Raw genomic sequence first — 21,282 nt, 5'->3', positions numbered from 1 at the left:
GACGGAGGCAGCCCCTTGAGGGCCGAGTAGGAGGCTGTGGGGAGCTCATTCCCCTCCTGTAGGACAGATCCCCAGCCCCTCCCCCAATCCCTCCCCCCCTCCCCCGCCCCCCGGGGGCAAGTCCCAGCAACGGAGTAGGGGCTTGTGGGGCAGAGGGAAGGGCGTGGGGTCCAGGGAAGCCCCCACGAGAGCGTCTTGGGAGCGAGGGTGGGGCAGCCTGGGGCATCCTGGCGGCCCCCTGATCCGCAGCCGAGGCCGTTTGTAACAAAGTAGCCTTTATAGGTCCCGAGAGGGCGCTGGTGGCCCGGCCGCTAGGAGCCGCGATGACCCGCGTTCTTGCGCTCCTCGCGCTCCTTCTCCGCCAGCCCCGGGGAGGGCTCTCGCGCCGTGTCCCCAGCGCCCGCTCGCGGCCGCGCGGCCCCGGGCTCCCCACTCTGGGCGCCGTCCGGGCCGGGGCCGGGCGGTCGGGGCCGCCTCTGCGCCGAGTGTGGGCGCCCGTGCGCGCCTCCGGGGCTCCGGGGCAGCGCGGGCCTGCGCCCGCCAGGTCTGTCGGCGGCGCGGAACGGAGGTGGCGCGGGGCAGTCGGCCTCGCACGCCGGCCGGGCGGGGGGCAGCGGCGGGCGGAGGGCGCTGCGGGGGCCCCCCAAGCGCGGCCACAGGTCCCCCTCGCCGTTGTGCAGGAGCACGAAGCGGCGCTGTGACAGCAGAGGGACCATCTTCTGGTTGCGTAAGCTCTTCTGAAAGGTCTCGATCGCCAGGTCTGGGGGAGGCGCGGGAGGGGGGGAGTGGGGGCGTTAGATGGGGGGACATGGGAGGGGCAGCGACTCAGCCTCCCCAGCATCATGGTTGCGGGCTGGCGTGGAGGTTCTGAGGGCAGAGGAGGAGGTGAGGGAGTGCTGAGGGGCGGGACCCAGGTGGGGACGAGGTGTGGCAGGCACCAAGTTCTGGGGAGGTTGGGCGGGGAAGCCTTTCCTCTGCGGGGCCTGAGCAGAGGGTGGGGTTTCCACGTAGGCCCTCTGGATGTTGGAGAACCGAGTCTGTGGATGTCTGACTTTGGGGAGAGGGTGGGATGGCACATCCAAGCAGTGAGGGGCCTGTTTGAGGGTTTCGGGGGCTGCACAAGGGCCTCACCCAGGGTTTCCATGACCACGCCTGGAATCACCTCCTTCAGGACTTCACAGTTGGTGTGCAGGGCAGGGTTGGAGTTCATCTCCAGCAGCCACACCTGGGCCCAACACTCGTTAGCATGGTCCCCACACATCACTTGGCCAACAGGAGGCTGAGGCCCTGGTCCCCATTAAGCCGAGTGATCCTGGGCAGTCACTCCTTTTCTGTGGCCTCATCCTCCTATTTGCCCAAGAGGCTAAGGCTCTGAGGATCTGGCCTTGGGGGGCACTGCTCCAGCTGCAGGAGCTTGGCTGGGGGTGGGGTAGTCTGACTGTAGACTCCACCCCATGGGCTTGCCTGAGTGGTCAGGATATGCACAGATGGCCCCTGCCTCCTTGCACCTACCTACCAAACCCCACTCGCCCCAGGAAACCTCCACAGTACCTTGAAGTTCTCATCAATCAAGAAGTCACAGCCAATGAGGTCGAAGTAGCCCAGCTTGCAGTGCAGCTTGGACTTGACAGCCTGGAAGCAGTGGGCCATGATCTGCTGCATCCGCTTCTGTGGGTGGGGCAGGGAGGGGGTGACTGGATGTCACCCCCTGATTACAACTCCCAGACCTGAGCAGCCACAGCCACACCCTCACCTGCACGCCCACCTGCGTCCTCACCTGCATAGCTACACCTGCTCACACTTTCACACGGAGTCACAGGCTCACAGCTAGAAACTCATTCACTCTTGTTTCATTCCTCCAGCAAACGCGTGGAGCTCCTCTTTCATGGCAGCTCCTGGGGCCCAAGAGCGAAGAGAGCTTTGAGCAGCTCACTCACAGCAGGAGAGACAGAAAACAAGTGTGCCACGTTAATCACTGTATATTTTGTGCAGCATGTCAAGCAGCACGTGCTGATGAAGCAAATGAAGCAGGGTTAGGGTCTGGGGCGTTCTGGGGTGGTTGCTGCAAAAAGGGGGATGGGTGTTGGGCCTCATTGAGGAGATAGTGAGCAGACTGGAGACTGAATGGAAGGAAGGTCTGTGGGATAGGGCACGGGGAATTTGGGGGAAGAGCAACAGCTGTACGAGCGAGCATGCCCACAGTGTTGGGGGAACAGAGTGAGGCTGCTGTGGCTGGAGCAAGCTGGAGGACAGCAGGAGATGAGTCCAGAGTGGCGCCAGTCATGTCACGGGGGCATGGGAAGCACCTTGCCTTTCATGCTGATATCAGAGCTGTTGGAAGGTGGAGTACAGGCAGGGTATAATTAATTCATGCCCTAATAGGGTCGACTGGCTGCTATGCTGAGAGAGACGGAGGGGCTATGAGGAAGTTGTTGCAATAATTCAGGTGGCTTGGGCAGATAGAGGTAGTGGGCTGGATTCTGAATATATTTTGAGGTAGAGCTAACCTGATTGGTTTATGAATGGGTTATGAGCTGTGGGAAGAGTTATCCCTAAGTGTTTGATCTGAGACTCTGGAAGGATGAAGCCCTCATCAACTGAGAAGAGGAGGAGAACCATGGAGCCTGAGATGTTTAAGAGCTTGCAGATGGGTATTGATAGGCCCTGGGATATAAGGGTCGAGTTCAGGAGAGAGGTCAGGGCCAGATGTTTAATTGTGGAGCCAAGAGACTTTCATTACCAATGGGTGCAGATAAAGAGCAGAGCCCTGGGCCTCCAGAGAGCAGTAGTTGAGACATGGGGGGCCAGAACAGGGGGCCAAGAAGGAGTGGGCAAGGTCCTAGAAGCCACAGGGAAAGCACACCAGGGAATGAACAGCTGGTCCAAACTGGCTGACAGATCATGGAAAAAGAAGACTGGGAAATGACCCCTGGGTCTGGCAATATGGAGGTCACTGGTGAGTGTCTCAATGGCACACTAGGGAGAAGAAGCCTCACTGGAGTGGGTTCAAGGATTCAGGAAAATGGCAAAGGAAGAACATCTGAAAATAAGTCACCCCAGAAAAGACACACACACACACACACACACACACACACACACACACACAAGCCTGGCAAAAAATAACCAGAATCCACTTTTTCAGAACCCTGGAAGCTACCCAAAGGCTCGCAGCAGCTTGAGGAGTGCTTATGAAAGAAAAATCTTGAATCTTGGTGAGAATAACAAGCTTTGTAGCACTTTAACTTGCCCTAGTTTTATTCCTACTTCCCAGCTCAGTGCTAGGCTTGAAAAAAGCCTACATTCTCAGTACTGGAGATAGCAGTACCGACTTGACTTGTAAAGAATTGTAGCTATTTGTTGTGATCTCTCTGCTGGCCTCTCAGAAGACCTCACTTGAAAAGAACTAAAGGAAAATATGAGAATGATATATTACCAAATAGGGAATATCAGTGAAGAGGCAGATATTATAAAAGGGAACCACATAGAAGTTCTGGATTTGAAAAGTATAGTAAATAAAAAATGAAATTCACCAGAGGAGCTTAACGGTTGTTTGAAGATAGGTCAATTGAGATAATCCATTCTGAGGAACAGAAAAAAGGGAATGATGAAAAATAAACAAAGCTACAGATACTTGTGAGACACCATCAAGCCGACTAACACACATAATGGGAGTCCTAGAAGGAGAAGGGAGTAAGAGGCAGGAAGAATAGTTGAAGAAATAATAGTAGAAAACTTCCCCAATTTGATTTTAAAAAAACCCACAAAAAACGAAGTCTACACACCCAAGAAGGTCAGTGAGCTTCCAATTAGGATAAACTCAAAGAGATTCACCATACCATAAGCAACCTTTCAAAAGACAACGAGAGAATGTTGAAATCAAGAGAGAAGTGATGAGTCGTAAGGGGTCCTTGATAGGATTCATAGCAAACTTCTCACCAGAAACCATGGATTCCAGAAGACAGTGGGGTGTCATATTCAAATGATGAAAGGAAAAACTGTAACCCAAGAATTCTGTATCTGGCAAAACTGTTCCTCAGAAATGAAGGAGAAATCAAGACATTCCTAGATTTTAAAAACCACAGGTTATCACTAATAGAACTGCCCTAGGGTCCTTCAGGCTGAAATGAAAGGACGCTAGACAAGGCGTTGAATTCATGTGAAGAAATAAAGAGCACTCACAAAGGTAACCCCAGAGTTAAATTTAAAAGCCATATAAATGAATTTTTTTGGTAACTGTTGAATTTAAAAGTTATATAAATGAATTTTTGGTAATTTCTTTCTTCTTTAAAAAACAACTAAATAAAACAAAATTATAAATTTATGTTGATGGGCACACAATGTATAGAGTCGTAATTTGTGACAATAACAGCATAAGGGGAGGGAAAGAACTATATAAGAACAAGGGTTTTTTGTGGGGTTTTTTAAATACTACTGAATTTAACTTGATATTAATCCAAACTGAATTGTTATAAATTAAGAGGTTAATGGTAATCCTCAGGGCAACAGCAAAGAAAATAGTTAAAAAAATATATAATAAAAAAATGGCACTAGATATGGTACACTAGGAAATATGTATTTAATACAAAAGGAGACAGGAATGGAGGAATTGAGAAGTGAAAAGATATGACATGTAGAAACAAATAGAAAAATAGAAGATGTAAGTCCTACCGTCCAGTAATTATATCAAATGTAAATGGATTAAACTTTCCAGCTAAACAACAGAGATTGGCAGAATGCATAAAAAAACACAACCCTTGATATCCTATGTATAAAAGACTCACTTGAGATTCAAGGACACAGGTTGACAATGAAAGGATGGAAAGAGGTGTTTCGTGTAAACAGTATCAAAAGAGAGCTGATGTAAATTTTAAGACAAATTAAGAAAATAGATTTTAAGACAGAATTGTTACTAGAGAAAGAAAAGGACATTGTATAATAATAGATCCGGAAGATGTAATAATTGTAAACATACGTGTACCTAACAACAGAACCTCAACGTACATGAAGCAAAAACAGAACTGAAGGCAACGCGGACAATTCAGTAATAATAGCTGGAGACTTCAATACCATACTTTCAGTGCTGGGTAGAGTATTTAGACCAAAGATCAACAAGGAAATAGAGGACTCAAACACCCCTATAGCCAGGGAGACCTAACAGACACCCAACAGGAGAATAGATCTTCTTCTCAAGTGCACATGGGACCTTCTGCAGACAGACAAAATGTGAGGGCATAAAGCAAGTTTCGATAATTATGAAAGGGTTCAAACATACAAAGTATGTTCTCTGACCACAATGGAATGAAATTAAAAATCAACAAGAGAAGGAAATCTGGAAAATTCACAAGTCTATGGAAATTAAATAGCACACTCTTTAGCAACAAATGAAATGAAAGTAGAACACATAAAATCTTAGGCAATGCAGTAAAATCAGTGCATAGGGGGAACTTTATGGCTGTAAACACCTATAAAAAACAAGAAGAAAGATCTCAAATCGATAACCTAGCCTTTAACCCTAATAAACTAGAAAAAGAAGAGAAAACCGAAAGCAAGCAGAAGGAAGAAAAATAATGGCTATAAATGCAATAGAGAAGAGAAAAACACTAGAGAAAATAAATGAAACCAAAAGCTGGTTCATTGAAAAGATTGACAAAATGGACAAACTCTTAGCTAGATTAACCAAGAAAATGGAGAGAACACTCAAGAAATCAAGAAAGACCTTACACAGAGATGAAAATAATCATAAAAAGGTTATAATTACTCATAGAACACTATGAACAGTTGTATCCAATCAAATTAGATAACTTGAAAGAAACGGACAAACTAACAGCTTGACCCAATAAGAAATAGAAAATCTGAATAGCCTATAACAAGTAAAAGTTGGGTTAGTCATAAAAAAACCTTCCCACAAAGAAAAGCCCCGGATCAGGTGGCTTCACTGCTGAATTCTTCCAAATATTTAAAGAATTAACACTAACTCTTCACAAACTTTCCAAAAGTAGAAGAGAAAGAAACACATCCCCAGTGTGGGAGAGAGCGCTATCTATGAACCCAGACTGCTTATGTGTGTGGACAGAAAGATACTAAAGTACCAGCCAACTAAATTCAGCAGCATATTTAAAGGTTAATAGATCACGTCTGAGTGTGATTTATGCCAGAAAGGCAGGAGCGATTCTATGCATGGAAATCAGTCAGTGTGGTACAACACACTCAGAACAGTGTGCACTGGCACACGCATCAGTGGATCAGAATTCATAGACGTTCTAGAGAAACCCAGACGTACCTAATCAGTTGATTGTCAACAGTGTGCCAAGAACAGTCTCTTCGACAGGTGGTGCTGGGAAAGCTGGACACCCACACGTGAAAGAATAAAGTCGAATTCCACCCACCACATACGAAGATTAACTCAAAATGCAGCAATGACCTATGTGTAAGAGCTAAAGTGATAAAACTTAGAAGAAAACACAGGTACAAATCTCTGTGACTCTGGATTTGGTAATGGATTCTTAGATATGACATCGAAGGCATGAATAACAAAGAAAAAATAGATGAATTGGATTTCCTCAAAATGGAAAACTTTTGTGCAAGAAAAAGGACATTATCAAAAAAGTGAAACGATACTGACGTAACATAATTAAAAAATTTTTTAAAAAGTGAAAAGACAACTCACAGAACGGGGGAAAATATGTGCAAATCACATATTTGATAAGGGTCTAGTATCCAGAATATGTAAAAAGCTCTTAAGCAGACCTACAAATGGCCAATAAGCACGAGAGAAGATGCTCAACGTTATTTGTCATTAGGGAAATGTTAATCAAAACCACAATGAGATACCACTTCACACCCACTGGATGACTTAAAAAAAAAAAAAAGGAAAGGAAAGAAAGAAAGAAAGAAAAATAACAAGTGTTTGTGAGAATATGGGGAAACTGGACCCTTCCACATTGCTGGTGGGAGTGTGGAATATTGCAGCCCCAGTTCCTCAACCAGGTCAACATAACTTACCCCATGAGCTCACAATAGCATTCCTAGCTATACACCCAAGAGAGCTGAAGATACGTTCGTGCAAAAACTTGCACATGAATATTCACAGCAGCATTACTCATAATAGACAAAAAGTGGGAACAACCCATGTCCATCAGGTGACAAGCGTTTATCCAGAGACATCGCATATCCTTACAATGACATGTTACTGAGTCACAGGAAGGAACGAAGTGTGGACACATGCAGGAAAGGCCACATGTGGTATGATTCCATTAGTAGGAAATGTCCAGAATAGGCTAGGGCAATCCGTAGGGACAGGAGTGGTCACCAGGAGCTGGGGGAGGTGACGGGGAGCGACTGATGATGGGTGTGGCTGTTTCTGTTTGAGGAACCAGGTGGTGCTCATTGCGCAACTCTTTGACTATACTGAAAACCCCTAACAGTGCGCTCTAAAATGGTGACCTTCATGTCCTGTGGGTGATTAAGAGTGAGAGAGAGGGAGGGAGAGAGGGAGGGAGGGAGAGACGGAGGGAGGGAGAGAGGGAGTGAGGGAGAGCGGGAGGAAGAGAGGGAGGGAGGGAGAGGGAGAGAGGGAGGAAGAGAGGGAGGGGGAGACGGAGGGTGGGAGAGAGGGAGGGAGAGAGGGAGAAGAGGGAGGGAGGGAGAGGGAGGGAGGGAGAGGGAGAGGGAGAGAGGGTGGGAGAGAAGGAGGGGGAGAGGGAAGGAGGGAGAGAGGGAAGGGGGAGGGAGGGAGAGAGGGAAGGGGGAGGGAGGGAGGGGGTAACTGGAGACCCCTCGCAGTGGCCAGCTGCCAATCTCACAGCTCACACGCACGCACACGTGACACACACTTGAGTGCAGATACACCCCCCAGGAACGTCTGAGCACCTTGTGCCCAGCGCCCCCCCATAAGGGGTCTTGACCCTTAGCCCCCTCCCCGCGGGCGGGTGTTAGGGAGGAGCGCACGGACCGTGAAGGTGGTGAAGACCCAGTCTCGGGGCAGCCCTTTGGCCTTCCTGAATGTGTCGTTGACGTGGCGGTTGAGGCGCTCCATGCTCCACACTGAGTCCTCCTTGAGCAGCACATAGAGGGGGCTCTTCTTCTGCATGAACTGGAGGGCAGTGCGGCACCTGGGACCACCACTCCAGAACACCCAGAGGCCCTGCCCCTGCTGAGGGTCCCCACAGAGCGCCCCCACTAACCCAGCTACCTGGCAAGACCGCAGAGGCCCTGGGACGCCCTGCAGTGACCCGTCCTGCTGAGACCCTCTCAACCATCACGTGTCCCGTCATGGAAGGCCCCCACATGGACCCTTCTCATTAAGGCCCTTTCATAGAGACCTTTGTGCACAGGGTCTCTCCACTGAGGTCCTCACGCAGACCCCTCCCAGCTTATTTCCTACCCAACCACCCGGTCCTGGTCCCTCCGCCTACCAGGCTCCGCCTCCACAAGACCCCGCCTTCCCCTCCATGACCACGCCCCCACCTCGACGTCGCAGGGCCCGGCCCCGCCCTAATCGTGCCTTGGTCCATCCCTGAGCCCATCTGCCCAGAGCGGGTCTGGCGCCCAGCGGCCTCTCACCATCAGAGAGAGCGGGCCACCTCCAGGCCGGGGCCACTTCTGGGTCTGAGCTTCAGTCTACAGCTGAACTCTCCTCTGTGTTCCAGCAACGATCTCGTCCCAAGGCTGCGGAGAGGGCCCTCGTCTGTGGCGTATCCTTACCTGGTTGGTCAAGTGGCCGCTGAGGTCGCTGGAATGAGGGTCATAAAGGCTGAGGGTGAGGCGGGCATAGCCATGGCCAAAGAAGACCATGTACGGCATGGCACAGGCAATGAGCAGGTAGGAGCGCACATCAAACTTCTTCCCATCCAGTAGAAGTGGGTTCTGGATGTACCTGGGGGACACATGGGGGCTGAGCACATGGCCAGCCTAGTCTGTGTCCCCTGGCCCCCCCCCCCCAGGCCCACACCAGATCCTCAGCACCACTTGTCCCAGGGATCTGTGGGCCCTCTCTTCTGAAGGGACATTTCTGAGCCTGAACAGGTCAGGGAATTGGGAAGGGTGGCCCGCCCCCTAAATCTCAGCCCACTGCACGTGTCTGGGGCTCCCCCCAAGGTGCAGTTTTCACTAGGGTCCCTGAGCGTGGGAGCAGAGTGGGCCCCTGTGGGCAGGGAGGACTTCCTGGAGGCGGGAGGGCTGACACTAGGCCCTAAAGGGTGGAGACATCCCAGGTGGAAGGAGCCGTAGGTCTAAAGACCCAGAGGGCCAAAGGGAGGGGAGGGGTCTCAGGCAGCAGCCGTGGCAGAAGTCATACTGGCAGATGGGGAGGTCCGAAGGGACACTTCGGAGGCCAGCTTGCTGCTGCTCCATGTCCCCGTGTGAGGCTGAGTGTCTGGACTCTGTCCAGAGGCAGAGGGAGCAAAGGAGGGGTGGTCGGCTCTGGCTCCAGGCCCGAAGGCTGGGGCTGGCTGGGCTGGGGATGGGAGAGAGGCTGGCCTTCCTGCAGAACAGAGGGGCAGGGCCCAGGCTGGGGAACAAACTGACCAAGGCTTGCCTGTCCCAACCCCATGTCCGGGAGCCTCTGTGTGGGGGTGGGGGGGTGGGGGGCATCTCCTCTGCAACCTGGACGAGTCGTGACACCCCCACCTCTGCCGGCAACACAGGGGCCCAGGTGAGGGCACCGCAGCTTTCCATGACCGAGGACTCCTGTGTGGGCCCTGTGATCCCCACCAGCTCTCCCAGGCACCGGCGGGGCCGATGGTCAGCCCCACCCTGAACGACGCCCCGTGTCCATGCCCAACACCTCTGCACGACCCGCGCCTGAGGCGCCCTGAACGGCATTTTGCGGTGGATGGGGTCGTCCTCGATGCTCTGCGTCTTGACTTGCAGGGCGGCCACTTCCTCCTGGTTCCTGAGCAGAAATATGCCTTTGCCCTGGTTGGACGCAGTGGGCTTGCAGATCCACATCTGATGTTCTGTAGGAAGCGCCGCCTGAGCTTCTGTCTGGCCCCGCCCCGGAGTGACCACGCCCCGGGGTGACCACGCCCAGACCCCCGACCGCCCTCCCGGCCTTGATCCCGCCGCCTACCAGGCTCCGCCTCCACAAGGCCCAGCCTGGACCCTCCACCCATCTCCCACCTAGCTCCACCCTTCCCCTCCATGACCACGCCCCCACCTCGACCTCGCAGGGCTCGGCCCCGCCCTAACCGAGCCCAGTCCTTGGTCCATCCCTGAACCCATCGGCCGAAAACAGGCCTGGGGGTCCCGTGGCCTCTCACCATCAAACAGAGTGAAGAAAGCCTCTCTCTCGTCCCTGATGTCCAGACGGTAGGTCTCCGGGAAAAATTCTTCCATTTTCAGGACCCTGGGGGAGCAGGGAGGTGGGGAGGACACAGGGAGGGCTGTCCCCTCCCCGCAGGCTAGGCCAGCCAGCCTTACCAGAGGACTGACCTGGGGGCAGCTGGAGGACAGTGTCCACTGGAAAGCTGGTTGCCTCCCCCAACCCCAGCCGTTCCTTCTGCAACTTCTGTTCCCTTGCCAGGAGCACTCTTTTCTGGGTCCTTGCACACCTGGCTTCTCTGCAGGCTGCAGGCTGCCTCACCCACACGCTGGCCCGTCTCCCACCTCACCACTGCACTCCAACCCACACTGGCTCAGTCATTGTGAGCGGACAGTCCAGAGCTGTGTCCCCAGGCCAGGACAGTGTCCAGCATGCAGTGAATGGTCTGCATGGGTCCCTGAACACCCCAGCCCAGTTCGCACCTCTTTCCCTGGCTTGTGGGTGTCCTTTAACCCCTTTTTGTCAACCACCAGGCCATCCTTCAATTTAGGGTGGAATGGCTCCTCCAGCTGGGCTGGATGCATCTACCTCTGTGGCCCGAGGTGTCCTGGGCTGGTCCAGGTGAGCTCCTCAAGGGCAGGTGCTGTGTCCTTTCTAGATCTGCGCCCCAGAGGAAGGGCCTGGCCTGAGTGGCCACCCAGTAGTGTGTGGAGAATGGATGCAGGGGTGTTTGGAGAAATGAATAGGTGGGGACGTGGACAGGTGGGTGATTGGATAAATGGATTTGGGATGGAAGTAGGTGGGCGGGCAGGTGGTCCAGTGGACAGGTAGATGCTTGAAGGGAGTAGGTTAGGGTGGTTGGAATGGGTAGGGTGGAGGTGGATGGCTGGACATGTAGATGTAAAGGTGATGTCATGGATGGCCAGGTGAGTGGGTGAGCTTCCTGCCTGGTGGGGGTGGGGGGAGACAGATGGTGAACAGCTGGTTGGATGGAGAGGCAGATGAGTAGACATAGTTGGAGGAATGTGCTGAGTGGCTAAGACACAGCTGTGTGGTGGGTGGGGGAGGGGAGCAGGTGGACAGTGGTGTGGGAGGGTCTGGGGAACGGGTGGGTGGGTGGACGACAGTGGGTGTGTGTATAGATCACTGGGTAGTCCGTGGGGGTAGGGGGATGCAGTGGGTGGCGGGTGTTTGGGGTGGATGTGGGTGAGCAGACAGAATGGTGAGTGGGTGGATTCCAAGGAGGGTGGTCAGGACCAGCGATGGACACGTTGGATGGGTGGGATGGGGCCTAGAAGAGGGCAGCGGGTGGGTTCACAGGACGGGTGGGATGGGGTGGGCGGGTGGCGTCCTGCTGCTCTGAAGGACACATGGGTGTGTGGTGAGTGGATGGTGGGTGCCGGGGCGGGGGCGGGGGCAGGCTTACTTGGCCTGGGCACAGAGTGATGATGTCTTGTGGCTCTTGTTCACAACCCTGGAGTACTCCCTCAGGGCGCCGAGCAGCCCGATCTTGGTGGTGAGGAGCTTGTTGTTGGGAATCTGGTACAGCAGCTGCTCCCCTGGCGTGGGCAGAGTCCCGGCTGGCACGCGGCGCTGTGGGGCCAGGCTGCCCAGGCCGCCGCGGCCTCCCACCGCGGCCTCCGCCTCCCCGCACGGAGGGCGATGGCCCCGCTTTGCCCCCGGCTCTGGACCAGGCGGCTCTCGCAGCTGCAGGCCAGAGCCCGTGGCCCCTCCCCTGCTACCTTCCCGGAAGCTGTGGTAGTTGTCTCTGCACTTGACCTCACACCACTTCAGCGCGTAGTCCTCGCGCCGGCTGTCCTGGATGCGCTGCCAGCCCTTGCTCCTGCAGTAGGAGCCGATTCTGCGGGGGCACAGGAGCGCTGTGACCCTGGGGCCTTGGGGACCGGGGAGCGGGTGGGCACGCCAGGGGAGGGGACGTGGGGGCCGCAGGCAGCAGGGCCGAGGCTGGGCTGGGCCCCGGGGGCCCCCCACTCACATGGAGGCCCCGTTGCTGCCTCCGATGTAGAAGCAGGGCCCCTGCCTGCCGCCGTGTGGCCGCTTCTCCCCCTCCAGCAGGGGCCTCTCCGGGATGGTGGCCCGAGGCCGGGCAACGTCAGTGTCGTCCAGGAGGTCTGCGGGCAGGTGGGGGTCAGAGGCTCTGGCCTGGCGGGAGGCTGTCCTGTCCCCCGGCCCGGCCCCAAGCCCACCTGCATCTCGCCCCGGCTGGCTTGGTGAGCACAGCAGCTGTCCCTCTTGGCTGCTCCCCATTGGTGTCTCCTGGGCCCAGCCTGTGAACAGGGTGCGGTCTGAGGGGGCTGCTGGGAGAGGTGTCCATCCTGAGTCTGGCCATCCTGCCGGTTTCTAGCAGCCCCTGGGCAGTCTCCCCAGCCATCTGGGCCCAACTCAGCCTAGGCTGAGTCCTGACCAGCGGGCCTGAACCTATCTTGGGCAAGAGGGGAGAGTCATCATCATTTAGGGCCAGACTTAGAGTGGGCAGAGTCCCTGCTTACCAATAGGGCAGGGGCTCTGTGCGGAGGAGGGCTAGGGTGTGAGGCTGGAGCTAGGGGGGAGACATGGTGCAGGGATGTGCCCAGGAGAGTGGGGGTCACAATGTCTATCATGATGTCATGGGTGACCCGCGTCAGGCAGGGGAGATGAGGCCAGGCCTGTCCTGGACAGGGGATGGGTTCTGCGGCAGGCAGGGCAGTGCCTGCTATGGCTGCCCACCCGGGGGGCATGCCCAGAGTGTGGAGTGCAGCTGTGTCCCCTCTCTGTGCCTGTTCACACCCCAGCTTAGCTGGCCTGAACCCCACGCCCAGTGCATGGCCTTCTCCTGGCCCCTCTCCCAGGGATTGGCTCTGTGTGGTCCGGCCAGGGGAATGCCTTCCTTGGGGGTGGGACGCCTGCCCCAGGGAGGCACTGGCCTCGGGTGGGGGTGGAGCCCGTACCAGGGCTGCATTCACCTGGCACTCGGGTGTGGCTCCCCCGGACCCCTGCAATCCTGGACCGCTTGCCTCTCTTCCCGCTGACATGGGTCCGAGTGGGTGGTCCCCGACGGTGGGTGAAGCGGTTGCGGCTGCGGGCTGCAGGCACGGGAACGCGAGGGCGGGGGCTCCTCTGGGAAGACGCCACCCCCACCCCTCTGTGGGACCTTTGGGCAGCCTGTGGTCCTAGTCCCAGGGAGGGGTGCCTCCTGGGATCCTGGACTTGGGCTTCTGCTTGCGGCTGGCTCCTGTCTCTGTGGTGACCTTGGGGCCTGGTGCCCCGTGGAGGCAGGGCCATCTGTGCATCCTGTTTATCCCAGGCGAGGCTTTCCCTGCGGGGACCGTCTGTCTGGCATTGCCATGCTTGGCCTCGGTGGTGCCGGCTGTAAGGAGGGCCGCTGTCAGGTCTCTGGGGGCCTGGAGGGGCACCCTGGCCCCAAGTGGGTGCCTCCCTGGAGTTGAGGGTGTCACTGTCACGTGGGGCTTAGCAGTCGGGTGTCCGGCAGCATCCTCACTGCTGCCCCGGGCCCTGCCGCAGGACCATGTCTCCTTTTGAGCACCCTTTCCCATGCAAGGGGACAACTCAGAACATTTCAGAGAGTTTTAGCCATTCTTTGATGGGTCCTTCCCAATTTGGGGGCTGCTTGGGAGGTGAGGACTTTCTGAAGGGTTAAAAGAAGATAAGCAGTGGAGAGGAAGCACACGGTGGAGTTGGCAGGGCAGAGAAAGGACAAACCAGGTGACAGCGGCTCATTCTCCAGAGAGGACAGTCACTTTGCAAACAAACCAGCTGGTCACCTAAGAAATGCGTTAGTCCCCATTTAGGACAGAAGAGGGGCAAACTGTGAATAGCTGTCACCATGATTATGGGAGCTGGGCTGGCGGCTGGGGTTGGGCTAAGGGTGGGCTGAGTGTGACGACCCAGAGTCCCTTGCCCCAAGCCCTGGCCCACCCAGAATGGGAGGGTTCCTTGGGGGAGGCTGAGTGTGGGGGCTGGACCCGTCCTGGCATGGCTGGGGCGACACAAGCCTGCTGAAAACAGGGAGAATGCATGCATGTGCGTGCATGGGCTAGAAGACCCTGGTCCCCTCCCACTAGGTTCCCAGAACCCAGCAACAAGTCCCAGGAGTCCTGCTGGGGTATGGACCCCCACCCAAGATGCAAATGTTCAGGACCACCCCTCAGGGCTCTTGAGCGAGCGGCCCCCAGGTTGCCCCCCACATGTGAGTGAGAGCTGCACACGCACAGGGATGCAGACACAGACGCCCACAGAAGTGGAAGAGGGGAGAGATGGATGACACGGAATCGAAGGCCCCTGGAAGGTGCTGGCTTGTGCACAGGAGACTGGTCACTCCTGAAAGAGGGTGGGCTGCGGTCGGAACGAGGGACACGGAGTACGGAAGGGCTGGTGGAAGTGACGAGGGTTGGGAGTGCGAGGAGACGGCGCAGGAAGAGCGCAAAGGTGGGAGCGGGAAGGAAACCGAGTGAAGCCGGCATCCGCGGGGGACCCGGTGCAGCACTGGCAGGAGCCTGAGAGGAGAGGGGCCGGAGGGGGCGCGGCCAGAGCACCCGGGGAAATTCCTGGGCAGTCCAGCTAAGCCGCCTCACTCTCCTCCCTGTACCGTGGGCCGGCAGTGACAGCAGCCCGATGGGGGCGCTGTGAGGACAGGGGGCTTCTGGTACATGGGACACGTGTCAACGTGGGCTCGCAGTGACAATGCCGAGGAGGGCGCGCCGGCGTGTGGGTGTGACTGGGCGACGGCGGGAAAACAATCACGTGTAGAGCAGGGCGGCGGCCGGCTCCGGAGGGAGCAGACTGCGTGCGGGGGCCGTGGCGGTGTGCAAGAGAGCAGCCCCCGGCCCCCGCCGTCCAAAGTTGACGGACAGCTCCGCGCCGCGGCAGGACCGAGCCAGAGCTGCGGTCCGAGGGGGCTTTCCTGACTCTGCACGGGCATCCCCCCACCCTGGCTTCCTGAAAGCTCCAGTCGTGCCTCCAACTGTGACGGGCAGACCCACGTGAGCACCCGCTCCTGCTCGCGGAAGGAAATCGGAGGGGCTGGCTGCTTTAGCGAACGAGGCAGAAAGGGCAAGAGGCGTTCAACTGTTTTGCAGCGAGCCCTTGCAGAGGCCGTGTGTGGCCGGACGGGGCTGCCCAGCTCCTTGCTGGGGGCCGCCCTGGGCAGCCAGCACCCAGCCCCAGAGCGCTGAGCTGGGTCTGTGAGCGCCTGGGCATTATCTCGATTTAGGCTGTGCATCCATTAGCAAGATGTACCCTAAGAGATCAGAAAGGCCTGAGAAAGGTTATTTTTGGGTCTGGGAATGCTAAGGTTTCTCCCCATATAAATGGATAGCTATTGGCTCTGTGCTTTATGCCGTCTCAGCTTATGAAACCCTTCATGGGAGTGGGAGAACCTGTATTTATTACTTTCACAAAGAGAATTCAATAAGCCACGAGTTACCGTCCCTTGTCATTCAAGCTAACAAAGATTAAGAAAAAAGAAAAGGACTCTGGGTGTGTGTGCAGGTGGTGAATGGCCGTGTCGGTAGGTGGCTGGTGGGAGCGTAAGGGGCGGGACTGTGGCGTGCGGGTGTCGGACCTCTCGGCTCCGCAAGCCTTCTGCTCTAGTGCTTGCACGTTTCAGAGTTTCTCTGAAGGACGTAATTCTAAATACAGAAGCAAAGCTTTATGCTCAAAGATGTTCACGGGACGCATTTATCACCGGGGTCCCGGGAGGGGAGTCCCTGGCCATGAGGGACGGCCACCAGACATTGCACAAGGGCTGCAGACGCGGGGACAGCACTGCCAGGGGCAGGGGAAAGCTCGACTTTAGAGTAAATTTTGAAATAAACTTTTTACCTGGTCAGGTAAAAAGACCGGCAGGAAACGGCACCCCGGTATGATGAAAGGAAGACCCTGGTGAACCTGGAGAGAATGTCCAAGAAAAGGAGGAGACGTCAGAGTCCTGCCACGCGTCTTCTCCCAAAACACGTTTGTCGTCCTGGGGTGCTAGGGAGGTGCTGACATTGTTCGATGGGCTGGGGGCTCCTGGCCGGGGGCGGGCTGTCTGGGAGGATGCCCTTCGGGGATGGGTCCGGGGAGACTGACCTAGTCCTGGGCAAAGGGGCTCGTCCTGAGGGGCCGCCACGCCCAGAAGGCACGCCCCTCTTGGCCTGGCCTGGGGGTCTATGACCCTCACGCTGTGGCGCTGGGGGTGTGGGCCCTCTGCAGAGGGGGCTCATCTCAGCCAGATGCCCCTCTCCTGACCCTCCTTCGTCTCCCTTCTGCTCCTGGGCAGAGTCCTGACAGAACCCACAGGGTCCCTGGTGTCCAGGCGGGAAGGGGGCACAGGACAGCAGCCGCAGCCCTCACGCCCAGCAAGGACTGGTGCTGGTGGCCCGCCTGTCCCTCTTACCTGCCCAGCAAGGTGGTGTGAGCCCTCTGCCGGGGAGACAACAGTGGTGGCCTGGCAACCGTCTCTGGGCAACAGCAGCCCAGTGGCCCAGAGGGAAGCAGGTAGACGGGGAGGGGCAGGAGGCCAGGCTCTGTGGGGAGCTGGGCAGGGGCCTTCGGTGGGAGGTGGGGGCTGGGGCTGGGGCTGTGGCTGGAGCAGGGGCGTCGCGCACACAGCCCCCACCTGGGCCTTGCACCTTCCACTGGGTCATCCACGACCCTTCTGAAGATCCCGACACCCATGCCAGGACCCCAGGACCTGACTCTATAATGGATTTTGTGCTCCCTAAGCGTTACCGGCTCTGTTTCATCTCCCTTTACCCCGCCTCTCATGTGGTGTCTGCCTTCCAGTCACGAGGCTTGTTGCCTGAGTCTCGTGTGGGTCTCAAGGGTGTCTCTGCTTAGGGTACCTTAACTTCCTTCCTGTAGGGCTGGAGGGGGCCCCCAAATGAGTCCATGTCTGAAGCCCCAGAACCTGCAGGCGTGACCTTACTTGGAAAAAGGGTACTTGCAGATGTGATTAAGGACCTTGAAATGAGATCCTCCTGGTATATCTGGGGGGCCCTAAATCCAACGACCAGCGTCCTCACAAGAGGGAGGCAGAGAGAGGAGACCTGGGAGAAGCCCCGTGAAGACGGGGGCAGAGGCTGGAATGGTGTGGTCACAAGCCCAGGGACGCCTGGAGCCACCGGAGGCCGGAAGAGGCAGGAAGGACCCTCCCCTAGAGACTCTGGAGGGAGTGCCCCCCACCCCCAGCTTGACTTCTGACTTCCGGCCTCCTGGACTGTGCAAGAGTACATTTCTGTTGTTTCAAGCCCCCGGTTTGTGGTCATTTGTTAGGGCGGCCCTAGGAGACTCACACACCCATTAAATCACTCCTTCCTTCTGAGTGTCCTGTAGGTGACCCCACTCTGGGGAGGCCTCCCTGCCTGCCTGGGCCGGCGCTGGGGGCTTCAGGAGTCAGTTTTGCTAGACTGTGGTCTCCGACTGTCTGTCCTGAGGTGGCCATGGGTCAGCCTGGAGGGCCGAGAGGTCCTTCAGCCAAGCCCTTGACTGAGTGACTGGGGCTAGTGACCTTCCAGCCTGGGCCCACTGGGACAGCAGTGGGTGTGGGGGAGGGGGGCCCTGGCCTTCTCCTTGGCCTGAGCACCTCGGAAACCTGTGCTCCCTTCCCCATATTAATTCTGGGGGCCCAGACCCCTCGGAGGCTCCCAGGCTCCTGGGCAGCCCACCACTCTGGGTCCCTATGGGTTTTGGGGAGGCGGCCCCCTGCCTGGGCTGACACAAGAGCTCAAACTCCAAAAGCCTGCCTCATAACCCGTCAAACTGGATGGTGTGGGTGCTGCCCCAGCCTTTCCCACGATGGTAATGGCCTGGGGCTGGGTGCGTCAGGGCGCATCTGCGGCCTGGAGCGAGGCAGGGCAATCATTAACCTGCCATGGGGCAGGTGGGCAGATGGGGCCTCTAAGCCGTGTGTGTGTGTGTGTGTGTGTGTGTGTGTGTGTGTGTGTGCTGGGGGCAGGAGGTGGTGGTCCAGCCCTCCCTCCAGGGCCCGGGGCAGTGGGGGAAGGGCCCAGCTCCCCTCCTGCGGCAGTGCTTGTGGAGCTGTGCCTTTGCTGGGACTGGGCTGGGCTGCCTGGGCACTGGGACAGCCGGAAGTCCTGCTGCATGTCTGCAAGTCTGGCCGCATGCAGCCCCTGGCCTCTGCTACGTCTGCTTGGCTCTTGCAGGTGTCTGCGTGGTCCCCACTTGGTCATCTGCTCCTAGAGGCCTTCCTGGGCCACCTTACCCCCTAGGCTCCCATCCACCACCGCCTTCTTGGCTGCTCTGGCTTCTCCAACACCAGCAGCCCTCCTGGCTGACGTGTCCTGCTGCCCAGTCTCATCACCAGGTGCTACCCCTGCTCGGGGACGTTCCTCCCCTCCCCAGTGTCTAGAACTGGGAGAGTCTGCAAAAGGTGCTCAGGAGAGACTTGGTAACGGAAGGAGGGAAGGTGGGGAGGAACTCCCCCAGAGCCCCCAGAGGCCCCCTCCTCCGTGACTCTGGCTGCAGGGCACTTGGGCCACACGCAGACCCTAGCCTCTACTTGGAATTCTCAGGGGAAGGAAGGGGATTTTGGGGGCCAGCCATGAGGCTGAGGATGGATCAGCATCACAAGTTTGGTTTGGGGGGGCGCCTGGGTGGCTCAGTGGTTAAGCGTCTGGCTTCGGCTCAGGTCGTGATCCCGGAGTCCTGGGATTGAGCCCCACAATGGGCTCCCTGCTGGGAGCCTGCTTCTCCCTCTCCCACTCCCCCTGCCTGTGTTCCCTCTCTCGATGGCTGTCTCTCTCTCTCTGTCAAATAAATAAATAAAATCTAAAAAAAAAAAAAAAGAAGTTTGGTTTGGGGATAGCTTTAGACAGGGGACACGTGCATGGGAGTAGAGGAGAGGGGAGAGGGGAGCAGGGAGGGGGCTGCAGGGTGGGGCCCTGAGGGCAGCCCAAGATTCAGGGCGGCCTGCCCTTAAACCCCCCTGGTGATGGTCTGGCAGCTGGAGGGCGCTCCCCGACTGACTGCCTAAACCCTGGAGATGGGCTTGTGGGGACATGGTGGGGCCCTGCGCCCCCCACACCCATCTCACCCCCTTCCCGAGCTTCTTGCTCTAGGCTGCAGAGTCCTGGTGCTGCCTGGGTCGGGGAGACAGTGGCCCAGGGAGGTTTCTGGATGCACTGCCGGCCATGCCCTGGGTTGGAGGTTTGGGGGTCTGTCCTCCTTGGGCTCCCCCCTCCCCGCCTGGTACAGGCCTGTAGGGGGTGAGGGATGAGGTCACTTCCCTGGAGAGGGTTCTAGGTGGGTGCGGGGGGTGCGGTTTACTGCAACCCCTGGGCTATCTTCTGGCTCCGTGGCAGTGCCAACAGTACGCGGTCTGCCTCACCTGCTTGCAGACCCTCAGTGCCCTGACAGCCCCACCCACCCTTGCACCTGCGATGAACAGAAGCATGAGCAGAAGCCAGCTGCCAAGGAACCTCACACCCTTTATTATGTAGATAATCCATTATGGCTACGATGGGCTCCCCCCCCCAGTCTGGGTAATGGGGGCGGAGGAGGGCCCTGCACAGACACGAGGGGTGCACTATGGGCCCACGGGAGCACGGGCCTCGCCCTCCACCCGGTGTCCCTCCAGGGGCTCTCCTCCGGTGGTGGTCAGGCCATGGATGAACGGCATTACCAGACAGTATTAGACAACAGAACCCAGATCTAACCGTGTCTGGTAAGACGCCCATCGGCAGGCGGTGGTCCGGTGGCCTCGAGTCGGTGGCCCTTCTAGGACGGGAGGGCACTGCCCATCCTGCAGCACCTGAGGAAGCAGTGAGACCCCCACGAGACGCCCGACCCTCCCGAGTCTGCAGAGTGGCCCCTGAAGCCCGTCACCTGGTGTCTGGCTGGAGCCCCCCAGCACCCGCAGTGCCCCAGGGCAGCTCTCAGGAGGGCTTTCCTGCAGACCCCAGCACACAGCCTCCAGGCGCGTGCGTTTGTGGATGTAGCTGGGGAGAGGGCGATCTGGTTTCCCTGCACTTGACCCCGAGTATGCTCACCGCGGCACCCTCGCCAGTTTCCTGAATGGCTCTCGTCTGGTTAATGAATAACAGGCCACGGACAGACCCCTCCTCCCTCCCAAGAAGCCAGCTGGGACCCAGTGCAGGGTGGGGTTCCCTGGGGCCCAGAAGGGCCGCCCCTGTGCAAGCCAGCTGGGCAGGTCTGGAGACCGGCATCCTGGCTTCGGATCAAAAAGATAAAACAAAGGGCCATCCTGGCCTCGCCGATTTCGGACAATGTTCCCATTCTTAACTGCGACACTGTGGGGGCTGGTGGGGGGAGAGGGAGACTCTGTCCTCATTGGGAAACAGCACAGAATGTCTACTGCACTCTGCCTGTGGGTTTGGGCCGGGGCACCCAGACACACCCTTGTCCTTCCTGCATCCCTGGTTGACCACGGGAGCGAGTTCCTCTTTGTAGAGTAAGAGTTCTGGTGTGAGAAGAGAGGCCACTGCCCATGGCTGGCCCCACGTGACTGGGGCCTCTAAGGGCAGGGCCAGCTCCCAAAGGACCGGCCAGGGTACCCTAGGACAGCCACAGTGGACGTCTGACCCTGGATGGTGGACAGGAGGGGCTGAGAAGGGAAGGTGGGGGCTGCCTGCTGCCAGCTCTGTATCAGCCAGAAAATGCATTTCCTCGTGGCTGCTGACCCGGGTCCAACATTCGTTTCTGCTGAAAGCCCTCAGAGTCTAGCCGTGGCAGACACTTTGGAGCAAAGCAGGTGGGGCTGGAGTGTGGGCTGGGGGGTGTGGGCCAGGCCCCCAGGACAATGTCGACGTCCAGGACAGGGCTTGTGGCCCTCTCCAGCCTTGCGTCCTAACCCTAATGGTCTCTCCCAGGGATCAGAGCACCCTGAGAACTCTGCTCGGGAGGGAGCCAGGGGCCCCCAGCCTGGGCTTGGTGGGAGAGCAGAGGGGCGCCCACCTGCCAGTGGGGCAGCCCCCCCCCGATGGGCTGGACTGCGGAGCTGAGACAGGCCATCTGCCCATCCCTGAGCCAGCCCTGGGCCT

At 57.3% G+C, this 21,282-nt stretch overlaps 1 protein-coding gene and 1 long non-coding RNA gene across 2 annotated transcripts; one reads left to right on the top strand and one right to left on the bottom strand.

The window, feature by feature from the left end:
* Window positions 1-311: 311 nt before the first annotated feature.
* Window positions 312-13,617, bottom strand: TTLL10 (tubulin tyrosine ligase like 10). Its single transcript, XM_057305498.1, has 12 exons — window positions 13,225-13,617; window positions 12,469-12,549; window positions 12,258-12,393; window positions 12,004-12,122; window positions 11,688-11,820; window positions 10,260-10,345; window positions 9,785-9,956; window positions 8,704-8,875; window positions 7,952-8,092; window positions 1,552-1,668; window positions 1,132-1,225; window positions 312-760 (listed from the first exon to the last, which is right to left on the bottom strand). The coding sequence occupies exons 1-12, from the start codon at window positions 13,541-13,543 to the stop codon at window positions 312-314; spliced, it is 2,019 nt and encodes a 672-aa protein (XP_057161481.1). The 5' UTR covers window positions 13,544-13,617.
* A 1,407-nt stretch (window positions 13,618-15,024) lies between these two features.
* Window positions 15,025-19,068, top strand: LOC130542316 (uncharacterized). Its single transcript, XR_008956797.1, has 2 exons — window positions 15,025-15,261; window positions 16,111-19,068. It is a non-coding gene; the product is annotated as an uncharacterized LOC130542316 (long non-coding RNA).
* Window positions 19,069-21,282: the final 2,214 nt, after the last annotated feature.

The sequence above is a fragment of the Ursus arctos genome, unplaced genomic scaffold (assembly GCF_023065955.2).
Source record: "Ursus arctos isolate Adak ecotype North America unplaced genomic scaffold, UrsArc2.0 scaffold_32, whole genome shotgun sequence".
In the NCBI taxonomy this organism is placed as follows: Eukaryota; Metazoa; Chordata; class Mammalia; order Carnivora; family Ursidae; genus Ursus; species Ursus arctos.
This window is presented reverse-complemented; position numbering and strand designations above follow the sequence as displayed.